Source organism: Brienomyrus brachyistius, chromosome 2 (assembly GCF_023856365.1).
Source record: "Brienomyrus brachyistius isolate T26 chromosome 2, BBRACH_0.4, whole genome shotgun sequence".
Classification (NCBI taxonomy): Eukaryota; Metazoa; Chordata; class Actinopteri; order Osteoglossiformes; family Mormyridae; genus Brienomyrus; species Brienomyrus brachyistius.
In genome coordinates, this window is record NC_064534.1 from 26,099,168 (window position 1) to 26,125,300 (window position 26,133).

The 26,133-nt window shown below is 39.1% G+C and overlaps 2 protein-coding genes across 2 annotated transcripts in view; both read left to right on the plus strand.

Moving 5' to 3' along the window:
* Positions 1-7,862, plus strand: part of LOC125718102 (protein unc-13 homolog B-like) — a 61,036-nt gene extending 53,174 nt beyond the window's left edge. The window contains exons 9-10 of the mRNA XM_048991648.1: positions 110-323; positions 7,075-7,862. Of these exons, the coding sequence (XP_048847605.1) occupies positions 110-323; positions 7,075-7,144 (284 nt within the window). The 3' untranslated portion in view covers positions 7,145-7,862. The remainder of the gene's footprint in view (positions 1-109; positions 324-7,074) is intronic.
* Positions 7,863-23,251: 15,389 nt separating this feature from the next.
* The window catches only part of LOC125717957 (protein unc-13 homolog B-like), a 49,835-nt gene continuing 46,953 nt past the window's right edge, over positions 23,252-26,133 (plus strand). The window contains exon 1 of the mRNA XM_048991376.1: positions 23,252-23,604. The gene's annotated coding sequence lies outside the window, so the exon portion shown is untranslated. The remainder of the gene's footprint in view (positions 23,605-26,133) is intronic.

Sequence of the window (26,133 nt, forward strand, 5' to 3'; positions counted from 1 at the left end):
AGTTAATGTATCATCCACGGTTTTGGAAATTCTTTTCATCCTACAGAAGACTCAGAGGATGGTTAGAAAAATAACCAGTGGTATGGGGCTTATCTTATCCCTCTTGCAGCCCTGGATGACCATGACAGTGCAGTGGATGATAGAGACAGTGACTACCGTAGCGAGACCAGCAGTCTGCCCCCAAGGTACCACACCACAGCGCAGCCCAATTCCTCACTGCATCAGTACCCAGTGGGTCACAGGCTGCCAAATCAGGCCTTCTCCAGAGATTGGAACACCCACGAGAGCGATGACCTGGACTATGGGGAACCCAGGGGAGCCAGGTAGGCAGAAGCACACAGACACTCACAGCACATACAAATGCAGTCGGATATTTTGGAAGGTGTTACAGCTGAAGATCACAAATGCATTTTACTGTTCGAAAAAATGTTCCCAGTTCAATAAAAGGAAAATCTTGGTTTCAATTAAAATAAAGGTGGTGAACAGAGCTACACTGCACAGGACTGTGACATTTGTGTCCTAAGTACATCCCTGGAGATGATTTTAACAAAATGCTGGAAAGAAAAGGAGAAACGTTTAACAAATGTATTACAAATGAAGTTCCCTTCAGTCCATAATAACTTAGATTATACTGCCTCATTGATGAGACGCAGAATTGGTTAGCAACGTTTGTTGTTTGGGAGCTAATGATCCACAAACAGTTATTGAACTTATTGCTTTATTTTTCTAATTTTGATTAAAAAAATTACATAAATAATTGCTATGCAGATTGCTATGCAAAGCATTTATAGGGTCACTTTAAACATTTAAATCTATAATTACTTTGATTAGCCCATGAAACTGGTACATAATACTGAATTACTGCACCCTCCAAATCTGAAATGATGTAAAAATACTTGTTATGGTTTCTGATTCAAGTCCCAGCACTGTGATACAGAATTTCTTAACATTTGTCAGCTAAAGCCTCTGAACCTGACAATTTGTTTATTTTCTTAATCTGTCCATCTGTTCATTTTGAAGTTTACTTATGGTCATTATGGTCATGTTATATATGCAGTTGTACCATACTTGTATCTGTTGAAGTTTGTTTAGAATGAATCATACACCCATACATTTACTTCAGTTTATTTGGATGTCTTAGTTGTGTGTTTTTCTGTTTACATTGTCATTTTACTTGTTTTGAAATGATATTTTTTCATCTCAACTTTCTGTCATCTTTTGTCTTTTCTTTTGAAACCTTTCATTTCCATTTTTCCTCTTTCTTTTTCTTTTTTTAACGATCAAGAATCCCACACTGTAAGACAAGGGTAACAATTATGCCAGCAGATTCAGGTATGGGGGTGGAAGACTGGGAAAACAAATTCACTGCATCAGGTGTAAATGTGCAGGATGATTACCTGGACCAGCAGGGTGAGCAATGTGAGAATGAGAGGCACATGAACGCTGCTTCTCTTGAGGAAGATAAGGGCAGTTGGAAAAGGAGAAAATGTATAGGTGGTGGACAGGTGAGGCTTATCTACACAGAAGCAGAAAGCTTTGAGGATGATACCTCACCTTCTGAAATAGCCATGATTTCCTCCAGGACGTGCCAGGTAGAGGAGAAGGTATTGTGCCAGAAGGCAAGGGTGGAGAAACACTGTTCTGAAAATGAGCTGCTATTTAAGACAAGAATGTGGGCTAAAAATCTGCTTAAGAATACACAACAGCACTATGCAGCATATCAAGAGGAGGAACTCGCCAGGCAGAGTGCTGGAGCCAAATATGACTCTGATGGTTCTGAGGAATTGCTCTACTCACTATGTTCTGAAGAGGAAGTGGAGGAGACAGATGCAGCTTCCATTACAGATGCCATGCCCTCCAAAGATGAAGGTTGTTACAGCTGCAGCAGACATGCTTCCCATAACAGTGGCCACATTGAAAAGCCTCCATCCTTCCCAAATAAGAAGAACATAAAAGGAAAAGCTAGAAATGGGTCTCCAGAAGTTATGTCTTCAGCAGAAGAGGAGCCAAATGATAAGTGTGTTGATACTATGGATGAACTCCAGAACCTGGTTGAAACTGTATCTGAGTATCTCGTTGAGAAAGAAGAAGAAATCAACAACTATGAGTCCCTGCATAAATCTGGGAAATTAGGGGATTCAAATCAGAGCAGCACAAAAGCTGGTTCTGTTGAGACTGATAAAAGTGTTATACTCGAAGACGTTAATAAGGAAACAGCTGCAATAAATGAGGAGACTGAAACAGAACAGGGAATCGCAGGGGTAAAGAATGTGATGAGTTCTCTCTTTAGTTCTCTCACAGAGAAGCTGGTTACTAGCAAGGAGCCAGATATTCTGGAATCTCGGCCTGAAACTCCTAATACAGCTTCAAGAGCAGAGTCTGGTCTATCCAAGTTGTTTTCTTTTATTCCCAAGTCCACTGGTGCAACACCAATAGCTGTGGTTCCACCAGCATCTCAGGAGCCCCCATCAGACAAATTCTCACTGCAATCTCTTCTGCCTTTTCAGTCATCTGAGGCTAGCAAAAAACTGCACAACGACAGTGAAGCTAGTCAAGCTGGAGATGATGCTCATATTAAAAGCAGCAGCAGTGATAGAGCTGCAGAACCCACTGTAAGCCAGCCTTCTTCTATTGTGGATTCCATGTTTGGAAGACTAAACTCCATAAAGCCTTTCTCGGATAAGCTGTCTACAAATGATGAGGTACAGTCCGAAGAGCAAAATAAAATGCAAGGAATTACTGCAGCAGAAATGGATGCTGTTCATCAGCTTCCATGCAATGAAGGTACATCAGATGAAAAATCTGAAAACTTGGATCATGATTATACACCTAATAAAGGTGGGAGTCTGTTAGGGGTGAGAAATGGATCTCAGGATGAAACTGAAAAAGAGTCTGAAAAGGAGTCGAATATACAGAGGAAAGAAACGCTCTGGACAGAAGGTTCAAACAGTGCTCCGCGGGAAAGTCAACCAAAAACAGAAATAAAGTCAGCAAGACAAGAGGAAATGGAAGAAACTGGTTTCTTTAGCCCTTTAAAGAAAACAATCACTTCTTTGATTTCATCAGCGCCTAGTGAAAAACCTACTAAAAACACACCTGCACCTGCCCCTTCCATGTTTTCATTATTCAAATCTGCTGAGGACAGTGGAGTGGAAAACAATGGAGAAGATGCTTTACTTTTTGGTGGAAAGTTAAAGCTCCCTTTCCTTTCTGGTGAAAATGTTTCAGACCCACACGTACCAAAACCCAGTGGGGGAATAATCCAAGGGCTTTTAAAATTTGTATCTGGAGAAGACGGTAGAGTTCCTGATAAAGGTGGATCAGCACCCATCTCAAGCACCAGAAAGACATCTGATAGAATACCTGATGCTGTTAAAGGTCAATTACAAATCCAATCTACTGTTTTAGAAAGCATGCCTAGAAGTAATACAGAAACTGGATGTTTTCCAAATCTCTTTAAGGTGACTGTAGCTGAAGATCACACATCTCAAAGCCAACAGGTCTTGCATGACTTAACATGTCCAAAAAAGACCAGCCCTGATATTCAGCCACAAATGCCACTGGAACAAATGCCCAAAGATGGAAATTTTATGGAGCCAAGGGAGGAACATGCATTAGTAGTATCACTGAGCGTTGAACAAAAGCCTAACACTGAGGCACAACTCCTAACTCCGCTACATTCAGAACCAAAGCCACAAACAAAACCACCTCCCCAGAGTTTACTGACAGGATTGTTTAAATTAGATAAAGATGTGTCTATTACCAACAAATCTCAATTAAATCAGCCTCAACAAGGAAGTTTGTTTTCTGGGTTGTTTTCTTCCTCTCAAAGTGGGAATCAGGTAAAGGACTCGAGTCCATTGAGTCAGAGTACATCACAACAAGGAGAAACACCTGCACAGTCAAGTGGTCTGTTCTCTGGGCTATTCAGGTTTGCTTCTGAAAATATAACTGGTAACCAAAAAATGTCGTTCAGTGCCCTCAGTAATAAAGCAGAAGCCAACAAACAAGAATTTCAGGGGCAAAATCAAACTCCTCTACGTCCAATTACTGTACATCCTTCTCCAGAAAACCTGTCTGTGCAAAGCCAGGCCTCATTGATCCAAGATACACTGGAGCCTATTAAAAAACTCACCGAACATGAAGAACACGTGCAAAATCTGCTTGGGACAAATTCAAAACTTTCCCAACAGTGCCACAATCAAGCAGGAAGTCACCTTGGTGGGATTTTAAAAGAGACTGTCCAACATCATCCATGTCAGCAGCAACTAGTGGATGTGGATCATCAGCAGCAAACACAACAAACAACCTCCAATCAACCAGAAGGGATGTTATCAGGTTTGTTTAACAAGTTAGCTTCAGCAAATATATCTCAAGAGCTACAGGAATCTAAAGAAACACAGACTTGTCAAAAGGAAGTTAACAAGATAGTTCCCTCTGGCCAAAATCAATCCCAGCAGAAACCTAATGAACAAGGAGGGTTTCTTTCGGGGTTTTTTAGCTTAGGGTACTCGGATAATGTTTCGGCCAACACGCCTCAGCAGCAGTCTCAGACTCCTCTCAGTCAGCAGGAAACAAACAGCCAGAAGTTACAAAGTCCTGTTCACCCTCAGCAAACACCCTCTAGCCAACCAACAGGAATGCTGTCTGGATTGTTTAGTAAATTAACTACTTTAGAAAATGTATCGCAAAAGCTTCAGCAGTCATCTGGTCATCACCCTGATCTGCAACAAGAAAACAGGAAAAATCAAATCCCTTCCCTGCGAGGCTCTAGCCAGCAAGGAGGCTTCCTTTCTGGACTGTTTAACCTAACATCTTCAGATAATACTTCATTCAGCCAGAGTATTCCCGCAAAACATAAAACAGAAGCTTCTGATATACAGCAGCAAGCAAGTAGACAGCCTTTGCAAACACCAATTCAGGGTAACTCACATCAAAATGAGCAGAACCAGCACAAGGAAAGTCTCTTGTCAGGGTTTTTTAACAAGCTACCTGGTTCAGAGAATGTTTCCCATCATCAGCAATCAATAGAAACCAGTGAACACAGTCAGCAAACTCTACACACAACAAATGTGACAGGGCAAACTGAAACTATATCCCAGCATGCTGCATCAGAAAAATTCCTGTCTGTACTGTTTAAGTCGGCTTATTCAGATAATGTAACAACAACCCAATATTCTATACAGACCTTACCAGTACCATCTTCCATTCAAAAACCAAGCAAGGAAGATCAAAATGTCTTACAAAAACATGGAACACAGAAACCTAGTCAACAGAGTGGTCTGTTTTCAGTTTTTTCCAAACTGACAATCTCAGACAATAAAACCCAGCAACAACAAGACTTATCTAATAAACAGGTGGTTTCACAGACATCTAAGCCTGTAGAAAGTCAAAATTCTCAACAAGATCAGGGAGGAATGATTTCTGGGTTATTTAATAGATTGGTAGCTTCCATTGACGATGCAACAGTGAAGACTCAAACTCATACTGGTCAAAACCAGCAACAACCACACTTGGACAGTATACTTGGCCACAGCCAACCAGAAACTCAGACAAATATGAAGCTGCAGACGCAGTGCACACAGGAGACTAAAGATAAGAAATCACCTGCTCAGCAAGATTTTATGTCTGGACGCCTAGGCCAGACATTAATGGGGAAAGCCTCTTTGCCGGAGTTGGGGGAACCCATTGTACGACATGAAAACACTAGACAGAAGCTGAGCAGTTGCAGCTCCCAAGGTATGTTCTCCAGCATGTTTAAAACAGGACATAGCAGAAGTAGCACATCAGCAGACACTCTAGAATCTAAAAAAAGCACCGTAGGTCTTGAACAACGTACTCCAAAGGACAATGAAAGGGACCCCCAGAACACTATGTTATCAAGCAGTATGGCAGGTTTTGTCTCAAGGACACCTGATGAAAATGTTGCATCCTCATTCACACCGGTTTCTTGCACATCTGATAGTAATGAGATTCTACCTTCACGTTACAACCAGCTATATCACCCATTGGCACCTGAAAACTTCAGTTCCTTCAGAGAAGAAAATCATAATTCCGTTATGTTTTCTGATCTGTCAGAAGAGTATCAGGCACTGTGTGGCCTACCAAATGAGTATAAATATCAAGACCTGTTATATTCTTTTGCAGATTGCAGAGCAATTTATGCTGGAATTCGTGAGCAACAGATTCTTGTAGATGGTCTATGGCAACAGTTAAGTGAAAATTCTTTGCCTGACGCCAGTGTTACACAGCAGCAAGGTTACTACTTAACAGATGGATCATTGCTGTTGGGGACCCCTCAGTGGGACAACCTGAGAGATTTGGATCCCGATCAGTATTACATTCCTTCATACCCAAGGATAACAGCATCTCAGTCCCCAGATCAAATTATTTTCCGTGAACCTGAAGAGGAGATTGTTTTGTATGATATGACTTTGAAAAACAAGAAACGTTGGAATAGCTGTGACGATTTGAATAGTCTCAAAAGCCAAAATATCAGACGTGATTATGTGCCTGCCCTGGATCTAACCCTAACAACAGGAAATGCAAAATTAAGCAGGTGTCAATCCCTTAACGAATGTACTACATATAATCAGCATGATTTCTCACTCACTGATCACACTTCTAAAAATCATGGTTCTAAAGATGGATGGCTAGCGAAGGGAACTTTTGATTTGGATAAGTGTCTTAAACAACATTTAGATAAAAGAGGCCCAATTGATATGTCTCAGCGTGCTATAGACTTAAGCTCCTCTGCTGAAGTGAGCATTGACCCAGATGATGATGTGTATCTTAATGATTATGAGTGGTTTCACCAGTGGTTGGCTCTTTTGGAAGAAGGGATGTGGTGGCCAGCTGAAGCTGGTGACTGTGGGTATTATGTGTACACCCATGAGGGGTATATATGCTCTTTGTTAACTGATGGAGCTGGGAAACATTTATATGCAGCTCTAACAAAAAACTCTGAGAAAATGACCCCGGGATTAAGGCAAGCCTCTTATCCGAAAGAGAAAATCACTCTGTGTGGGTTCAAAATTCCTCTCTATAATGATGATGAGTTCCTCTGTTTTCCAGAACAACATCAGAGAGACTTACAGTTTTCCAGTACTCCCATGGACCTCACAGCAGCTTTCAAAAAAGGTGACCAAATTATGAACATGAACCTAAAACACTTCTCACATATGTTTGAGGAGTCTGTTGTTGCACAAAAAGAGAAACCTGTAGACTTTAGCATGTATAAACTTAAGAAGATGAAAATTGAGTCTGCGGCAGTACATCTAACAACTAATCTTGATCCATGTGTGGAAGCAGCTGACCTGACAATAAAGAAGCGAAGGGAAAGTCAGAGAGGTTCTTTGTGGAAACATCAAGAAATAAAGGATTCATGTTCAATTACTAGAAGCACAACTTTTGGTCTAACTGACCAATACTATCTGTCATGGCATCATAATCCAGTTCCTGAAATTAGAATTACCCAGGCAGATGGAAAACCAAGTGTGACAATGTGTTCTGAGCAGAAGGATGGCCAGATAATCCAGAAAGCCCGTCCCACTTCCTCAGAAGGACATGTTGTAGTTAAAGCTTCTGATTCTAAATTCAACAAACATTTTTTTCTCTCAAAGCCAGTAGCGACAAAAGTCGATTTATCTGTTTCAAAACAGCTTCCAGATCTTACCACACACTTAATAAAACTTTCAGAAACTCATTTATCCCCTAAGAACCTTTCTGGATCTTTTCAAGATAGTTTCACTATTAAGAAATCTGGTCTCATTGAAAACGTACATAGAGTACAAGTTGACAAGGGGGTGGTAATTGACCAACAAGGGAACTGTAGTCAACCATTGCAATTTCAGGATATAAAGTCAAAGACAATCATAGATGATATTCAATTTTTTGATAACGTTCTTGAGCTTACAGGGCAACAGTTATCAAAATCAACTGCTGTTTCTTCTAAAACTTCTCCTGTGGTTGGATTAAAACCTTTGTCTAGTAATAATGCAGGACATTGCATACCATCATTTCCTCACAGACAGAAAGAAGTCCATCATTCTACTGTGCAAAGACTAAACACTTTGAACCTGAGCCAGTCTATAAACACTCCAGTGAACTATTCTGTGAAAGAAATTCAGAAAATAAGCAATGATGTTGATATATGTCAAGCTCCGATTTTGTTGAAGAAATTTTCAGGAAAAAAAGTAATAGCATCAACATTGCAACCGGTCACTGTGGAGCCACTCAAGGCCTCTGAGACCCAAACAGAAGCAGCCAGGAATCATTCATTTGCTCCTAGTGTTGATGCTACCACCACTGAACTTAAAGATGAGTGTAACTTATATGAATTTGTTGATTATTCTTGTAAAGATGCACGACCACAATGCGAAGAGAACTCTCATAGATTAACCCTTTCATCATCTCAGTCAGTGACTCAAAAGCAGTTAGGAACATCAGAGATGAAAAATAAACAGAACAAGCTTTATACAGTGGACTCATACCAGAGCATGCCACTTATTCAGAATGATCAGATTTGTTGGGTTCCAATGCAGCACGTGAAAGATTCCCAGCACAAAAGCAGTCCTCTGGACTTTTCTACAGTTAATGTTCATACAAGCATGACTCAGAAAGGCTCTTCCAAAACATATGGTGTGAATATATTACAGCAACCATTTGACTTCACAAGGTATAAGCTAAAGAAAGTACGAATGGAGAAAAAAGGAGACGAAGATGATTCTAAAAGTTATTCAGCTGTAGATCTATCAGCCGATAGAGAACATGATGATTGTCCTGAATGGACTAATCAACCATTGTTTTTTTCTACCAAACATATTCAACAAAAACATCCTTCCTGTTCAGTCCAGCTTGCAGCAGCAAGTCACTGCGTGAGACAGGTCAACTATTTGGATACTAAGACAGTAGTCAAATTTAGTTACAGTCAGAAAGGCCCATTAAATTTGTCCAATGCAAATGATACATTTGCAGTTGAAAAACTAACTGAATTAACTGCTGTCACAGACTTATCCAGTCCTAACAGAAGGATGGAAACACCTAGTCATACAACATATTTGGAGAGAAATGAATCTGTTAAGCCAGGTGGCCTGATGAAAGATAATAAAGACAACTCTTATCCCTTTGAATCGGTTATTAATTTAAAGTGCAAAATGGAGAAGCATGTGTCTGGACAATACTCTCCATGCTTAATATTTACACAAATGCAGTCAATCATTCCCTTGCAGTTAAAAGCAGAACAACAAATGCATCCATCAAGCCAGCTTCAAACCGCTTATCCTTCTCAGCATCGTGGATCAGAACAACAAATGAAAAATGAGACTGAGAGTCGGCATACAAAAGATTCTGTACCACATCAGAAAATCCCCTTTGTTGATAAACATGTAAAAGAGTCACGGAACAGCAATATTCCTTTGAATTTCTCTAAAACCTCTGCAAATACTGACAATCAGAATCTTAAAAGCTCTTTCCAAATGAGGAAACAATTAAATTTACTGGAAAAGGGACAGCCTATGGACTTCAGGAAATATAAACCAAAGAGAAGTATGCTACAGAAAAGTCAGCAGGAAATGCGTAATATTCACAAATTAGGCATAGAGGCAGTAAATTTAACAGTGGAAAAAGAACAAGAATATCACACATGGAAAAATCAAGGAAAGCATGAGGTTTTAACCTGGGAAGAAACTCCATTCTTATACTCCACACCTAGAGGATCGTTGGAGCACTGTGGTCCACAACAATGTCAATATACAACTCCAGATAAGGCAGTTCAAAGGAAACAACCTCCGGCAAGAGAGTCTGCCTGGTCAAATACAGCACAAATGCAACCCAGAGAACAAATCATTCAAACGGAGACAATACCTGTTATAGCGGGCAACTGTTTCAAAAGTCCAGAAATGTCTAATGTATCACTGTCATCTCTCTATCCAGTCCCTATGATTTCTCTATGTAAACCAGCAGAGAAAATGTTACATACTACTACAGCATTTCAGACAAAGTTAGTACAACCCAAGACAGAACCTGCTAAGCCTCCTCTAGTTGAAATGACACCAGTGGATAAAAATAGGTCTGTTGTTAATATGGATGTCGAGCTTCATGCTGGAAATACAGATTTTTACAAAGAGAGGCATTTATCTGTCAATGATTCCTCCAGCACTAAACATCCATCATCTGAAAAACAATATGAAAAAATGTCCACTCCGCATATAAAGCCCATGCATGTAGAGCAAAAACAAGGCAGTCAGCATCGCAGAAGTGAAATAATCAGACAGTACAGTATGGCGAAACAAGAAAATGTATCTGAAGACTATAATGATGCAGTGCAAGTATCATCTAGAGCTAAATATGTACATGATGTTACTTTGGATAGATTTAAAAAAGATTTACTAATTGATAACTGTGCTCAAAAAAGATTGTCACACATCCCAGACATTGTGCTTTCCAATACAGGATCATCCTATGACTTGTCTCAGTCTATAGAAATCTCTGGAAAAGAACTGTCTATAGTTAGTGAACCTATTCTTTCTTCTCAGCCTGAAGTAGGGTCAGCACCTGAAGACTCAATCTCTAAAGTAGCTGCTCCATCACAGCAAGAAACAACTTCGAGAAAAACCCAATTTAAAGGGGCTGCTTCTATCTCTAATAAGATAGAATCACTGGAAAGTGAAGTTACTCTGTCTGAAGACTTTGCTTTACCTTCCACAATAGCTCCAAAATGTGTGGTACCTCAAAAAACTGACAAAACTTCCCACACAGATGTACATCAAAGTGAAAGTGAAATTGTTTTTAATGGGCAAACCCTCAAAGTGGTTCAGTTTGATGAAAGTGAATCCAAACAGTTTTCTTCTGCTGTCTCTGAACTACCTATTCCCTTGGAAATATCCCCGGCAACACATGAAAGACGTGTTTCTGGTGTGACTTATATTGATCCAACTTTGCCAAATAAAATAACGATTGAAGCTACTCTTGGTAAATTAATGGACTTAGATCAAGTAGAAACAAATTTTATGCCCATGCTCAAGTCGCAGAACAAAGTATTGTCACCTGAATATATATTACCTGCAATAATGGGGCCTTTGGAGATGGTTTCGAATAAAGAAGGATCTATACCTATGCCACAGGCTTTCGTAAATGAAATTGTACAAACTTTTGAGGTGGCTCCTTCAAAAGCAGCAATTCACATTGAGGAACCTCCCAGTAAAGGACATCCAAGTTCCTCAGTTACGCCTACCAATTCCTCAGCTTATAGCTTACTTTGTGACAGGGCTACATCCAGAGTGGAATCTAAAGTTGATGCAGATGTAACTGTATCTCGCCAATTCACGGATAGAAACAAATTCATCTCTGAGGTGACCACCTCTGAAGACCAAGCATTAATAGCAGAGAGAATTCAGTATGAAGCATCTGTTCATTCTGGTAAAGATCTAAGTCTTTCCACCGAACCCCTGGCTACTTCAGTTATCCATGGTTTGGATTCAGAAGAACCAACAAATATACCACCAAGAGGATTTCACCCTCAGTCTGTTTCACAAGAAAATGCATTCATCGATGTTACTCTGCCTGAAGCAGCTACCATCTCTGAAGACGTACCACTAAATAAGGTCAAAGAATTGTCCTTACCTAACTTCAAGAGTCCTTACCTAACTTCAAGTAAGGAAGAAATAACTAGTGAACTTCAGCCATTTACAGTTAAAAGTGAGTTGGCTTCGAAGGAACCAATAGAAATACCACCAATGGAAGAGGGATCTGTTTCTATGGAGTTTCAGGCTTCGCCACAAAAAAATCTATCCCTTAAAATATCTCTTCCTGAAGCAGCTGTCCTCTCTGAAGAAGTTTTTCCAAAGATGGTAAATGAGTCTATTTCAAAGGATTTTAGTCATTATCCAAATGTAGATGGAGTAACTACTTTAGCGGATACAGAAGCTTCTGCACGTAAAGACTGGCCAGAAAAAGGTTTATTGTCAATGTTCAGTGGGCCTCAACAGATTTCTTACCAGGCAGGAAATTCACTTCTTGGTGGATTTCTACCTGCATCACAAGTAACTAAAGAAACTTCTGGAAGTGGAGGTTTATTTTCTATGTTCAGTAGACCTAGCACCCAACAAACTCCTAGTCAAAAAGGAGCAAGTGTTGGAAGATCTCCAGGTGCATCCAAAGAATCACCAAACAAAGGAATATTTTCTGTGTTTGGGGGGCCTGCTCACAAGGAGGTTCCTAGTCAAAGGGCTACAGTTCATGGGGGAAACACTGAGGGAGTATCTGTGCCAAAAGAGCCAGAAGGCAGAAACTTGTTTTCTATGTTTGTGGGAGGAAGTTCTCAACATTCTGCATTCTCATCAGAATCATCGGGTCTTAGTAGCATTCTCCCTGGATCAGCTGCATCCAAAGATACATCAGGAACAAGTTTATTTTCTATGTTTAGTGGTCTAAGCTCTCAGTCAGGTCCTACTCAAACCAGTATGACTGTCAGGGGAGCTGCTCCAGGAGCAAATGCATCTAATGAAGGCAAAGGTTTGTTTTCTGTGATCATTGGGTCCACTGCTCAAACAAATGTAAGTAAGGTTCAGTCAAACCTAACAGGAAAACCAGAAGAGGTAAGAAACTCAAATGAGGCAGAGGGTGCTTTTACGGTTTCATCTAAGTTGTCACAAAGTGCAGGTGATGTTGGCATCCTAAATATGCCCTTCATACAGGACCACAAATCAGAATTGTCTGAACTTCAAAATATGAAAACTGGAACAGATGTACTTCAACCTCCAGATACCAAACAATACACAGAAGATATTTTGCTCACTAAAAAAGGTATTGTACAGGAAAGCATTTTGGGAGAAAGTAAGGAAAGTCACTCAGAGATCATTCCAGTGATAGGCAGTGAAATGCTGGAGATGAGTAATGATCCAGACTGGATTGCGAAATCCCCACATTTTTCAGTGCAGAAAGTTAACACTTGTGTACCTGTTAGTATTTTTAAAGAAAAACAGCATCAGACTGCTGCTGAAAGGAAACTCATTCTAAACAGTGAGGAAGTTCAGGTGACAGGTAGATGTTCAGAAGGAGAACTATGCTTTGCAATAACAGAATCACATCCCACAGAACAGTCTACAATAACAGAATTTACAGCAACGGGAGAACGTTTAATACCAGAAGATGTGACATCAGAAGAAGTAAAAGGTGATGTAACTGAAAAATATGCTATAAACGAAATTCCAAAAATGGAGCAAATTTTTGAAATAGAAGAATCTCCAAAAACAGAACAACTTCCAGCAATAGAGGTAATGGAGGAAACTTTGGCAACAGACCAGCCACCAGAAACAGAACCATCACTAGACACGCAGCCACTTTTAGAAAAAGAACAAGCGGCAGTAGTAGAGGTATCACTACAACTTGAGCCAAATCTAGAAGCAGAGTCATCAACAGGAATTAATTCACTACCAACTAATGAATCACTGTCATTGGATACAGAGCCAAAATTACTAACAAATCTATCAATGGAAACAAATTCACAACCAAACACTGATAAAACAATAACCACTATACAGCTGTTTGTAGAAGAGAAAATTCTTAGTACAGAGCAAATGCCTACAACAGAGCCAGAGAAATTGCTATTAAGAGAGTCACAGAGGTCCTTCCAGCCGGAAAAGTCTGTCTTTGACTCGTCAGTAAATGTATTCTCTGGTTTTATGTCTAAGTTGTTCCCTGGACCGGGTGCACCCTCAAAGCCTCAGACCTCCTTCTTTTCCTCTGCACAGTCTTCCTTCTGTAAATCCTCTGCAACATCTGCCACTCAGTCACAACAGAGAAGCACTGTATTTAATCTTCTGAGCAGTCTGCCAACTGACTCCTTGAAAACTGACATCTTTGGTATTTTTGAAGGACCAGAACTAACTAAACATGCAGATAATATGACATCTATGGCAACTCAACCTCAAAATGGTGTCCATCATGGAAAAAAAATAGTTAGAGATGCAGCAGTTCCTTTAAGTACTTTCTCGGAGCATTCTAAAATAGCGACAGAAGATCAAGTGAAAAAAGTAAGTGAGAAATCAGCTCTGGAGGAAAATATCATTCCCGAAGAGCTGAAGTCATTAAAGACAAAAGATCTTCCTGGTGTTTTAAAAGAAGAGATAGATAAATATGACCAGAAACCTGTGTCAGAGGAACCTGACTTACATTTGGATACCTCACAGGATGAAGGAGATTTTGCTAAGACTGCAAGGGATAGTGAATCCATTATTGAAACAACTGAAGGATGTCTTCTTAATGAGGCTACACTGGAAGACAAAATACTTGAGGCAGAGGCCTTACGGAGAGAGCCTATTTTCAATATAGGAGAATGTGAACTTCAAAGTCTTCACAAAGCCAGTTCATTATTAGAAAATATTCAGCAGGTACCCACAGCCAGTATCCCGTCTGTAGCAGAACCTCCCACTAAGTCTATGTTTGACATGCCTAGATTGTCTACTCCCAGGTTTGGCTTCATTTCTGGAGGTAGTGACAGTGGTAAAACCTTTGCGACCTTTATTTCTCCTTCACCAACCATTCCTAAAGTACCTCAGGTGTCTCAGGTAGGAGGAAGTTTCATCTCTGTATTCAAGAGTTTCTCAGCAAGTTTATTTCAAGAAGAAAAGGCAGCTCCTGCAGAAGAGGAACAACCCGAAGCCTCGACATTAGGGGGCAAATCGGGTTTTCCAACACAGTCATCCCAGACAAGCAAACTACAATCTAATCCTATCACCTGTGAACCTAAAACTGAGGATATTACACCTATTGCAGTTGATGCTCTTAGTGTCACTGAACCGGATAAAATAACAACAAATAACCCTGAAAGCACTGATAACGTTGACACAAGTGAACCCAAGAAACCTCTAGAAATAGCCCAAAGTTTAGATGAGGTCCGGGATGGGATGCAAACTCCTGAAGAGATATCTATGGTTTCTGTTGAGGCTAAATACACTTTGGACCCTGAAGATGAATGTGAAGTATGCATCTCACAGCCTGAGCCTCTGCTCCAGGACAGAAATGAGGGAAATTCCATCTCTGAACCCTTACCCTCATCAATGCTCACTGCAGGGCCGTTGAAGATGGATGTTCCTAAAAGGCTAGTAAAAGCATAATAAATGGCAGATACATGCCATTTATATTATCTTGATGTCATGAATAGATATTAGGAAGTAAAATCCTACCCCCTTTATATGGTACAATTTCCTCCTTTTTGCTATGTGTTTTGTTTTGTTGCTTTTATTGGTTGCAGTAAACCTTGCTATTTACCACACTTGCTATTTGCCTTGACATAGTATTTGCTCCCTTCTTACTGTAATTCCCTCTGTTTTTGCTTATCCTTAACACTGGTTAATCATCTCCATACAGGTTTATTATAGTACAAATGACAACCTGACTATACAACACACATGATAAACAAAATGATTATTCGATTTATTGAAGGAATGTAATTCATCAGCACCCATATCATCCATGTGACAAAGTAATTGCCACCTTAACTTAGTACTGTACTTCGTTGTGCCACTTTCAGCATCAACAACTGCAATCAAAGGCTTGTGGTGAGAGATCAGTCTTTGGAATTGCTGTTGAGAAATTATAGCTGACTTTTTTTTTTTAATTCTGTCACATCAGTAGGTTTTTTGACTATGAGCTGCCCGTTTAAGTTTCCCACCACAACATCTCCACATTTCCCAGTATTCAAGCCAGGACTTTCACTAGGTCACTCCACAACCTTAATTTTGTTATTTTCCAGCCATTCAGAGGTGTACTTGCTCTTGTGCTCTGGATTGTTGTTTTTGCCTTGCAGCTCTCCAATGGACACCATTTTTGCCCAGTGTCTTTCTAATTGTGGAAACATGAACACAGACGTTAACTGACTTGAGAAAGGCCTACGGTTAGATGTTCATCTGGGGTCTGTTGTGACTTCCATGATGTGTTTTCTGTGGCCTCTTGGAGTAATTCTGCTAGGTCAGCTACTCCTGGGAAGATTTGCCACTCTTCCAAGTTTTCTTCCTTTTGGAGATGATGCCTCTCATGGTGATTCGCTGGTGTCCAAGGGTTTCAGAGTGTGTTTTGTACTCCTTCTGTAACTGGGATATTTCAATAACTATCTCCGAACTCCGGAAGTTCTTTTGATGTCATCATGTTGTGCTGCTTCTTATGGCCCTTTGTCCAGCTTCACATTAAACACAGGATTAACCTGGTTAAATAAAGTTTAAATAAAAAAATAGCTGGAAAGGTTCTATTTAAGTGATATATAGATTCAACAGGGCTAGCAGCAATAACGCTTGGGTGTGTTTAGTATAATTTGACCCGTATATATAATAGTATAGAATAGTATAATTTATCATTTAGCTTTGGTTCATTGGTTGATTGAGTTACTAAGGCGGCAATTGCTTTGTCACATGGGCGATATCAGTGTGTTGATCAATTTTTTTTTTCCTTTAGAGAATTAATTGGTCATAACTGGTCAAACACTATGTGTTGTGTTTATTCAGGTTGTCCTTTGTATTATTTTAAATTTGTTTTGAGATCAAACAATTTGCCAAAGTTTATGTATGACAAATCAAGGAACACAGAAATTAGGTGCCACATTTTATCATAGTTGCCTGAGAAATGGCATGGAATTTCGCAGAATATAGAAGTGATAAAAACCCTTTGATGTAGCAGCTGTCCCTCTTCTTCTCCCAGTTTTTGATATATTGATTTCTCTGTCAATTCAGCCCCGTGGACAGCAGCCATTTTGACTCCTCTGGGAACCTTAGTCAGACGAGTTCTCAGCTCTGCTCTGAGCCAGAGGATCACCATGACAGACACTCCCATCAGGACTCTGAGAGGTCTATCAGCCACCCTACAATCAAGAGGCAAGCTACTTTGGATGAAGAAGAGGAGAATGGCAGGGAGGTACAATTCCTGACGGAGCCATGCGTGAACCTCAGAAGCAAGCAGATGGACAACATCTCTGTATTGCAAAGCACACAAACGGAAGAAATGATGCCAGAGAATCCAAATGTCAGGTGAGAATGAAGCCAAAAGATCCTTCACTGCAAGCCAATACAATACAATAGTACAATACAATACAATAGTACAATACAATACAATAGTACTAGTACAGTACAATAGTATCTTGGCTGACTACTAATATTTAAGATTTTTTATTCAGATTTTTCATTAAAATCACATCACCCTGTTAATATATATATTCTATATTTCCTGCTTATTTTCTCAGCATCTTTTACCTCTCTGTTTTTTTTTTACCAGCTTTCTAGATGTGGGCCCCCCCCTTTTTTCACCTTCCAGATTGCATTGGCTGAAGGCCATCAATAAAGTCAGAGTTCAGCTGCGAGAGGTAGGGGGGGGGGCACTTTATGCTTTTTCCCCTGTTTTCATCCATTTCATCTCTCCTCTGTAGTGTTACCACTCCGGGTTTGGTGGAGTATCACTTCACGTTTCAGTGCTTATTGCTACCACCAGCTCATTGGGCAGTTTGTAGAAAAGTGAAAGCATAAGTTGTGTGGAAGCATTTCACATTAAAAATGATAGTAAATATGTGCCGCTTAGCCTCTCAGAGTAGCCTAGCCTGTGCTTGTCATCACTTTGACTTAAGTTATTTTGCTTCATTTACTTTCAATGTTTCCAGTTTGTTGAGATAATCAATCCTAAATCAAAGGTTTACCGTGTTGCTTCGCCACATCATTTTACAAAATACGGTACATAACCATATAATATACATTATTTTTTGTGAATGTGTTGTGTGTTTTAGGGATGAATGAAGTTCACAGTGCAATAGTTTTCACAATATTTAGGAGTTGAAACTGAACTTTATAGCCAAATAGTTCTTTTTATCTACCAAGAGAGTCTGTTCATTAAGTTGGTGGTGTTGCCATGAGTTGTGTCAACTGACACAAAGCCTTGCTGAGAAATCGTTAGCTTGTGCTCAATATTGTCTCTATGGAGTGTAAAATGGGGCAGTGTGGTGGCGCAGTGGTTAGCGCTGTTGCCTCACAGCAAGAAGGTCTTGGGTTTGGTCCCCAGGACGGGCGCGCGCTGTTTCTGTGTAGAGTTTGGATGCTCTTCCTACATTCGTGTGGGCTTCTGCCAGGGGCTCCATATTCCTCCCACGGTCCAAAAGTCTGCTCGGTAGGTTAATTGGCAACTTGTAAGTTGACCCCTTGACTGTGTGCATCCTGCAGTGTGTTGGCACCTGCCCAGGGTTGATTCCTGCCTGCACCCATTGTTCCTGGGATAAGCTCCAGTGACCCCACTTGGGATTAAGTAGCTACAGTGATGTATGGATGGATGGATGGATGGATGGAGTACAAAATATTTCCATACATCAGAACAGGAATATAATTTTGTGATCATTTCTTCTCTTCAGTCATTTTTTTTCCTCACAAACGCACCACACAGTCTATGAGTGAGTTCTATAGCAAGGACAAGAGTGATTGTGATTGTCTTGGAGAGCATATGCAGAGCTCATACTGTAAGATAATGTTGAAAAGGAATCCTTATTGTGGAGGAATCCTCGCTTGCTAAGTTTTGTTCCTTTGATTGAGTGAAAATATTTTAGCACATTGGATGGTTTGAATCCAGTATTGTGGTTCTTGCAATGTGACATTTGCATGTGCGTGAAATGCCATGTCAATATTAACATTGTGCAAGCCTAGAGGACAACACAATGGCGCAGTGGGTAGTGCCGTCACTGCATACTGCTGCTTTGTGTGTGTGGATTTTACATGCTCACCCTGTGTGTGCCTGACTTTTCAGTGAATTCTCTGGTTTCCTTCCACTGTACAAAGACATGCAATGTGAGTGAAGTGAACTGGAGTGCTAAATTGACCTTACAGTATGTGTCACACACACACACAGACGGATACTTTTTCTAAGTAGGATTAGTGCACTGAAATGATCAACTTCAATGTACACAAACACACACATTATATTATATTTAATCAACTACTCGATGAATTGTTGGATTAATCAGTAGATTACACAATTATTGGTGTATTTCACAGTGACACCCCCCAACTATGGTATTTTCATTGAATATATGGATTTTTGCTAGTTGTGTGGATAAATATACTGAAGTAATTCTTTTAACTGAAAACATCTATTCCTTTTCGAAGATGTGTGTGCATTAGCTTCTTTCAAAAACCATTTACACCATGTAGTTCACATAAAATCAATCCACAACCATATATATATATACTACATGGTGTAAATGGTTTTTGAAAGAAGCTAATGCAGTATCTCAGTCCCTTTGTCACTTGTCAAAAATGAGGTCATTGAAATCCGATGAACCAAACAATACCTTGGTTTAGAATCCGCGACCCTGAAAAGGGTAGGCATTCGGAAGACAAGTAATTGGACCTTTGTTTTTAGACATAGGCAAAACCTGGCTTGGCATTTGAGACATACACATTTCCTATGCACTTGTAGTCATTCATGTACCAATAACAAATCTAGTTGTATTTTATTTCAAAAGTTTGTGCATGACAGTAAAATCTGAGCATATATTGCCTCTTTGGAGCATTTTCTATGAATTGTGTACAAATGCTACTTATTACTTTGCTGTGATCCCCTATTTGCAATGACCCAGAAGGAGGTTGTGCCTCCAGAAATCACAATATGTGTCCTTTCATTTCTAGCATCCATGTGGTACACAGAAAATTACATAAATCATTGTGCCTCAAACATGTTAAATTAATCACATATTGTGCCAAGAATAAGCCTTACTTATTCATCATAATCATTCACTTATATATGTCAGTTTTGTTGTAATATAAAATGAATACATTTTTTCTAAAATTGTTATCCACTGGATAACAGAATAGATTAAATCTTTATAATGTCCTTAAAATGGTCAGATTGCCTGAAGCTCATTCTAATATGGTTATTCTGCTGTTTTTTAATGTTGTGGGTAGAAGTCATATTTTCTGGAATCAAACTGCATTGTATTTTTTTAAATTACATCATCTTTAGTTACCCGAGATATATATTGCATAATGATGACAGGTGAGCAAGGAATGTTAATGTTTCTGGAAATTCATGATCCATCTTCATCATCTGGAGGAAAGACAGTGTGCAGTGCACATGTCTATCCAGAGAATATATGAAGTGAAATTTACGGGTTGGGTGTATGGTACTTGTATTCTTGCAGTGGAAACAGGCAAGGTGCAGTAGTGTATTAGCTGAACATAACTTTGTGCAACTGCAGAAAAGTTGGTACAATAACAGAAAAAGATATATTACGGCAGGTCACACTGAAGCCTGGATGACGAAAATTGCTGTTCTAGTTTGTGCTCGGGAACAGACAAATGTGACCCAATTACAGTCTGCAGTTCACCCCTGGATTTTGGTCTGGAACACGTTATCTAAAGAATGAAATGATCGATAATGGTGGCCCTTTAGTCTTAAAATTAAAGGGTTAGTGCTGGATACGATAGTCATGGGAATTGTGTAACTTCATGATTAATTCTGCAGTTTTTGGGGTTGTGTTAATTGCATTAAGGTCATGATTACATTTGTTGGTTTGCAGGTCTCTCATGAGCAAAAAGGTGTTTTAGTTGTATGTCTCTGTGGGATGGGACGCTGTGCCTATGATTTGAAGGTTGTTGGTTCAAGTCTTGGGGTTGGCCATATGATCTAATTAGTGGTGGGCATCTGAGATAGGCCCTTAACCCTGAAAACTTCAGGCATGCCAGATGAATGTCTGACCTCGAGAAAGATGTGAAACGAAACTAAATTAAAACTTTATTCCTATGTTCGTCTACAAATTGAAAAATAAAGTATTGTAATTATTTATATTATATAGTTATCTGGAAAAAAAAAACACGATCACAAGAATCAGACAATTGTGGTTAATCAGTAGACCTAATTCAATATAAGCAGAAAAAAGTTTCATTAAGTAGTGGTAATATTGCATATTACTTTTTAGCATAGGGTAAGTCACCTTCAGGAATATGGAAGGTGCCACAGCTAATTTAGTTTTGATATCATAAAGTGAGTGTGGCTGTATCTACTATGGAAGTGGTAGAGATGATCAAAAGACTGTCTCTGAATGAACTCTCTGTTTTTCCATTGTACTGTCTCTTTTTTTTCAAACATCATCTCCAAAAACTGATTCATGACACCATTGATTTTAATTTTGACAGTAATTATTATAAATAAAGGACCATTCTTCTTTAAAAATGCAATAGTTATTTTCCACTTCAGAAATGACGTTCCATGGCAACCAAGTTAGATTGCTATGGAAACACAATCTTGGAAAGGATTGAGATTATGGTGGCATTGCTATAAGGTGTTTCTTAGCAAAAAGGTCTGAGTTAAATATGTAGTACAAGAATAGTATTAGTATTAATCTGTTTGATTGTATTTTCGTGATACATTCCTACACTTTTTTACACAAAGCATATTCATATTTATGGATATTCATGCATTTAATTGAATAAAATTAAACTGAATGGAATTGGTACTGAAAGCACCCTAATAATCAATGTTTTGTAATTTAATTTATTACACATCTTGGTTTTTCAATTTTGTTTTGTAAATTCTGTAAAAACCATCGTTCCTTTGGATAAAAAGAATTCACTGAACACTGAATGCAGCATCTAACAGACTCTGTTGTAATGGAATGACTGCTATGGGGCACAAAAGTCCCCACAATGTTACAATAACGGTCTCCACAAGGATAACCACAATTTTATAAAAATCGGTGACTGCAGTCAAAAAGCTAAAAATTTCAAAAGACTTGTTTTTTGTTTGGTTACTTGTGGTTTAAGGTTAGGGCTGGTAGGGGTTACAGTCATCATTTTTGGATTTTGGTTTTTCCCATAGAAATTAATGGACGGTCCCCACAAAGATATGAGTACAGGTGTGTGTGTGTGTGTGTTTCTGTTCTGTGATGGACTGGTATCACAGCAAGGATGCACAGCTGCTTCATGCCCCCAAGCTGCAGGTCCCCCTGTACTGCGTAGGTGGTTAAACGATGGATAGACAGAAGACTTAAATAAAATAAAACATTTTGGTGAATAAGGTAAGAAGTTTATAATATGTTGTTATGGATTGTTACGGCATTTTAATTACTTGAACAATACTGCAACATGAAAATGTTGGATTGCATGAATGAGTTAGTGACTTGGAAAAAGAACAGATTCATTTTCGTAACACTTTTCACTTTGTCATTTTGTTATTTATTTTTCTTTTTCCCAACTTTTACCCCTGGTTTCTCATTAGTGCTGTAAATCCTGTAATGCGCCTCCCAGGTCCGCACAGTCCTCTTAACCCCCCTAATGTTTGCATGGCAGCAGCGTTGCGGGTTACATAATCCCTCTCTGGTTTTTTGGATTTTGACCTTATGTAGCTGTTCCTCTCCCAAGCCAGAAAGCATCATTCTGATGGCCACTGAGAGCTGTCTCAAAGGCACAGCCATAAGCTGGTAGTCAACATGACCCCGACCAGTTGTGACCAAATTCTCCTGCAGCTTTGAAAATGAAGCCTATTCCTGGTATTGGTCAAAGAAGCTACTTGACTTATGGCTCGCAAACCGCTTAGAATTCAGTTCCTGCTGCCATAGACAACAAGCTAAAGCAGATACCAAATTAGTTAACAGCATATAATGGAAACACATCAGTTCTTGGCGTAGATATTTCCTTAGATTTACTTTTGCATTTTTTTAAAGTACATTTTCATCTTCTAAGTACTGTGGTATCTCCTAATTGCAACTCAACTTGGCATTCTTCCCACTTAGTAACACTCTCCCTTATTAGTTACATGATGTGAAGCAAGCCAGTAAGACATATTTGTTCTCTGGGATCTTGGCAGCTGAGAGTTTACCGTTTTATCTATCTTTGCAAATGTATGTCCTTTCTATTTTGAAAATTTCCTAAACTATACCAGATTTTCTTGATATAGAAGAAAATAAATAGCAGTCTAATTCATCTGTGAGTGTGTTTTTGTGTGCATGTGTGCATCTGTGAGTGTGTTTTTGTGTGCATGTGTGCATCTGTGAGAGGGAGTTGATGTGTCAGACTCGTTGTCAGCTGAGAAGAGGTTAAAGCAAGAGAGACCGAGAGAGCGAGAGGGAGACGCAGAGGAGAGCTTGTAAAATAAGAAATCTGCCGCTTGACAGTTTAAGCATTGTGCAACTGGCTGCACTCAAAAACAAAGTAATTTTAGGGGCCTCAGTTATATTTGTTACTCATATTGTAGTAGGGAGAGAGAGGGACGGGGAGAGAGAGAGAGAGAGAGAGAGAGAGAGAGAGAGAGGGAGGCAAAAGAACGAGAGAGCAGCAAAAAGAGAGAGATGTAGAGGGAGGGTGAGACCTGCTACATGTCTGATGCAGGACGTAGTTTGCTTTCTGCATGAAAAGAGTGGCTTCTTGCACCTCAGCCAGCATTTTTTCAGTTGGCAGTCTAAGGATTGCTTGCCACTTGCCTTTACTGACCATGCTGATGGAGAAAATGTGAAAGAGAGGCTTTTTCATTTTACCTGCATTTCCATACAAGGCACCATGGCATTGTTGCTTATGAGGATATAGTAAAGTTTTCTTATAAACTTTATTCAATTAGGTGAATTTATTATGATTGTTTTGCCATCATGAGGTAAGTTTGCATTTATTGATAATTTTCCTTATTTGCATGAATTTACATGCTATATATAATTTTTACGAATAGTAGTAATATTTAAACATAGTTGAGTAGGTGTGCTGTTTGTTATGGTTCAAAAAATATGAATAGCATCTTTTTCCTCTCCTTATCGAAGCCTTTTTTGGTTTATATTATGTAGTTTTCAAATGTTCAAATGACCCTTTACGGACATGTAAGTTTTGGCCGGAAAGCATAGTATTATTCTTTACATGAATATATTTCAGTATTGGTACATCTCAACCACATATTCTCTATGTTCTTGGGAAATTATTTAATACTTTATCCCAGATACTTTTAAAGCTTTAAAGTCATATAACACAGCTGATATAGTTATAATATGTAATGTGTACTACATACTGTAGCCCTAATATTTTAATTATATAATATAATATAATATAATATAATATAATATAATATAATATAATATAATAATTACATTTTTTCTTCAGTTCTTCAATTATATGAACAAATCAATATTACTGTTACACAAATATGAATTGTCATTGTGAATATCATTTTTGGACCATTATAGTTTGTAAATTTCTCTGGCTATAGTGTTTGGTAGAAATTTTGATTCTTTGTTCCGTTCAATGGTCACAAACGAAAACTTGTTGGTCTGAAGGAGAACAATAAAATACTTGAGCATGTGCAGTTTTTATATGAACAGAAGATGATGTGAGGAAATCAAAAGGTTGTACTGCCTGTTGTGAAGGAAATTGAGCCATGAGGCAACTGCTTCCTGGCAATAGAAATGTGTAAATGGAAATGGCCAGATTTCTCTCTAAGAATTATCACAAGTCCCACCAGCTATTCCCCTCCACTTTCTTCTGATTTCCTGGTGATTACTGACAACTCACCAGCCATTTGTTCCAAAAAAGTATTTAGTTTGTTTATTGTCTTTTTAGAAGAATGTTTTGACAGAATGGTGAGAACCAAAACAGCGGGCAAATATGAAAAGTTTGGCCAGTTGAAGTTCTGGGCGTCATTTCATCCTTTTCAGCTGTGACACATCAGCAGGTGTCCGACTGAGAAGTGGAATAAAAATGCTTCTTTAATCCATTTATCTTCATAAGTGCTTATCCAGTACAGGATCACTGTGAGCTGAGAACATGTCCTAAGAAGCATGCAGAGCAAAGTGAAAGCCCATCAGGTACTAAGGGCAATTTCGCGCTACCTGCTCACCATGTCTCGTTTGAGACACACCCTAGCAGAGAGAGTATCGGCCAGCTCCTCACAAGGGGCACGGCCTCAGTTTTTATTTATTCTTTGGTCTATACAAGTTAAGCATGTTTTTACTCACATTTAATTAGCTTAATTTGACAAGTTATAATGTTATATTTAGGAGAGCATGCCCCCTGGGTAGCACTGTAACCTCACACTTCTGTGGTTGAGGAATCATTTTCCAGCTCTGCACTTGTGGAATTAGCATGTTTGGTGTTGCAGGAGTGTGAATACAGGTATGGGGCCATAAATTGCATATATTCTTTGAGGGTGTGCTCTATAATGAGCTGGCATTCCCTGTCCCCTGTGTGGCATTGCCAGTCTGCTACCTGGTGTGTCTGGGATAGGCTCCAGCCTCAGCCTTACCCTGTACCAGATAAGAGGTATGGAAAATGGTTTGCTATACACTGATTTATTGTGTAAAACTTACCAATTGATTTAGCCTGTTCATTAAAAAAGCAGTAAATTGTTACTTTTGAAATGAAGAGACATAATAATTTATCTCTAATTTTATTATGGTTGCCCAGGCAGGCAGCCAAAAATACCATTTCAAGAATTTCTCCCTAACTGGATTTTGCAGCACTAAAAATCAGTGATTACTGGCGCATCCTATTGAATTTCGTTACCGGTTTCCTTTGACTCAGTAGGCTTCAGTAGTTCATAGCCGCAATTTTTTCAAGTGTCCAGAAATCTTACTGGAAAATGTGTTATAAAGCCTTTTTTTGCCAGTGACTCATAATGTGTTTTCAAACAAGTGACTGCTTTGCAACATAAACAGAAGGAATGGCCATGTACAGTAGCACAGCCAGAACATTCATTTAGCTTTGATCACAGGGACAAAGGATATACTTTTGGGAGAGAGAAAAAAATCCATTCCTAAGTTTAAATAAAATAGCTTATTCAGTGATTTTATTAATGAATACAAGGAAAACCAGAGTTTTATTTCCTACAACTTGTCGGAATAGTGTGCAGGGATTGTTTTCCATAAGCAGCATCCTGATGTATTTTAGGAAGCATAATATTTAGTAGTTTTAGAAGTCTTTTACAAAAGTTTCAAAGTCTGAAACATTATGCTTGATTTGAATTTGGTATTATTTATTTCAGTACCTAGAAATATTCTGCGAAGTGTCATATGTTGTTACTGGCTCAAAGAAAATTTGTGAAATCCTTTGCTTTAGTAGGTTGGTTTTACTGCACTCTGTGGAGAAGAAAAAAAATTCACTTCTGGAGATCATGACAAGCAACGTGGTAGAATATATCAGC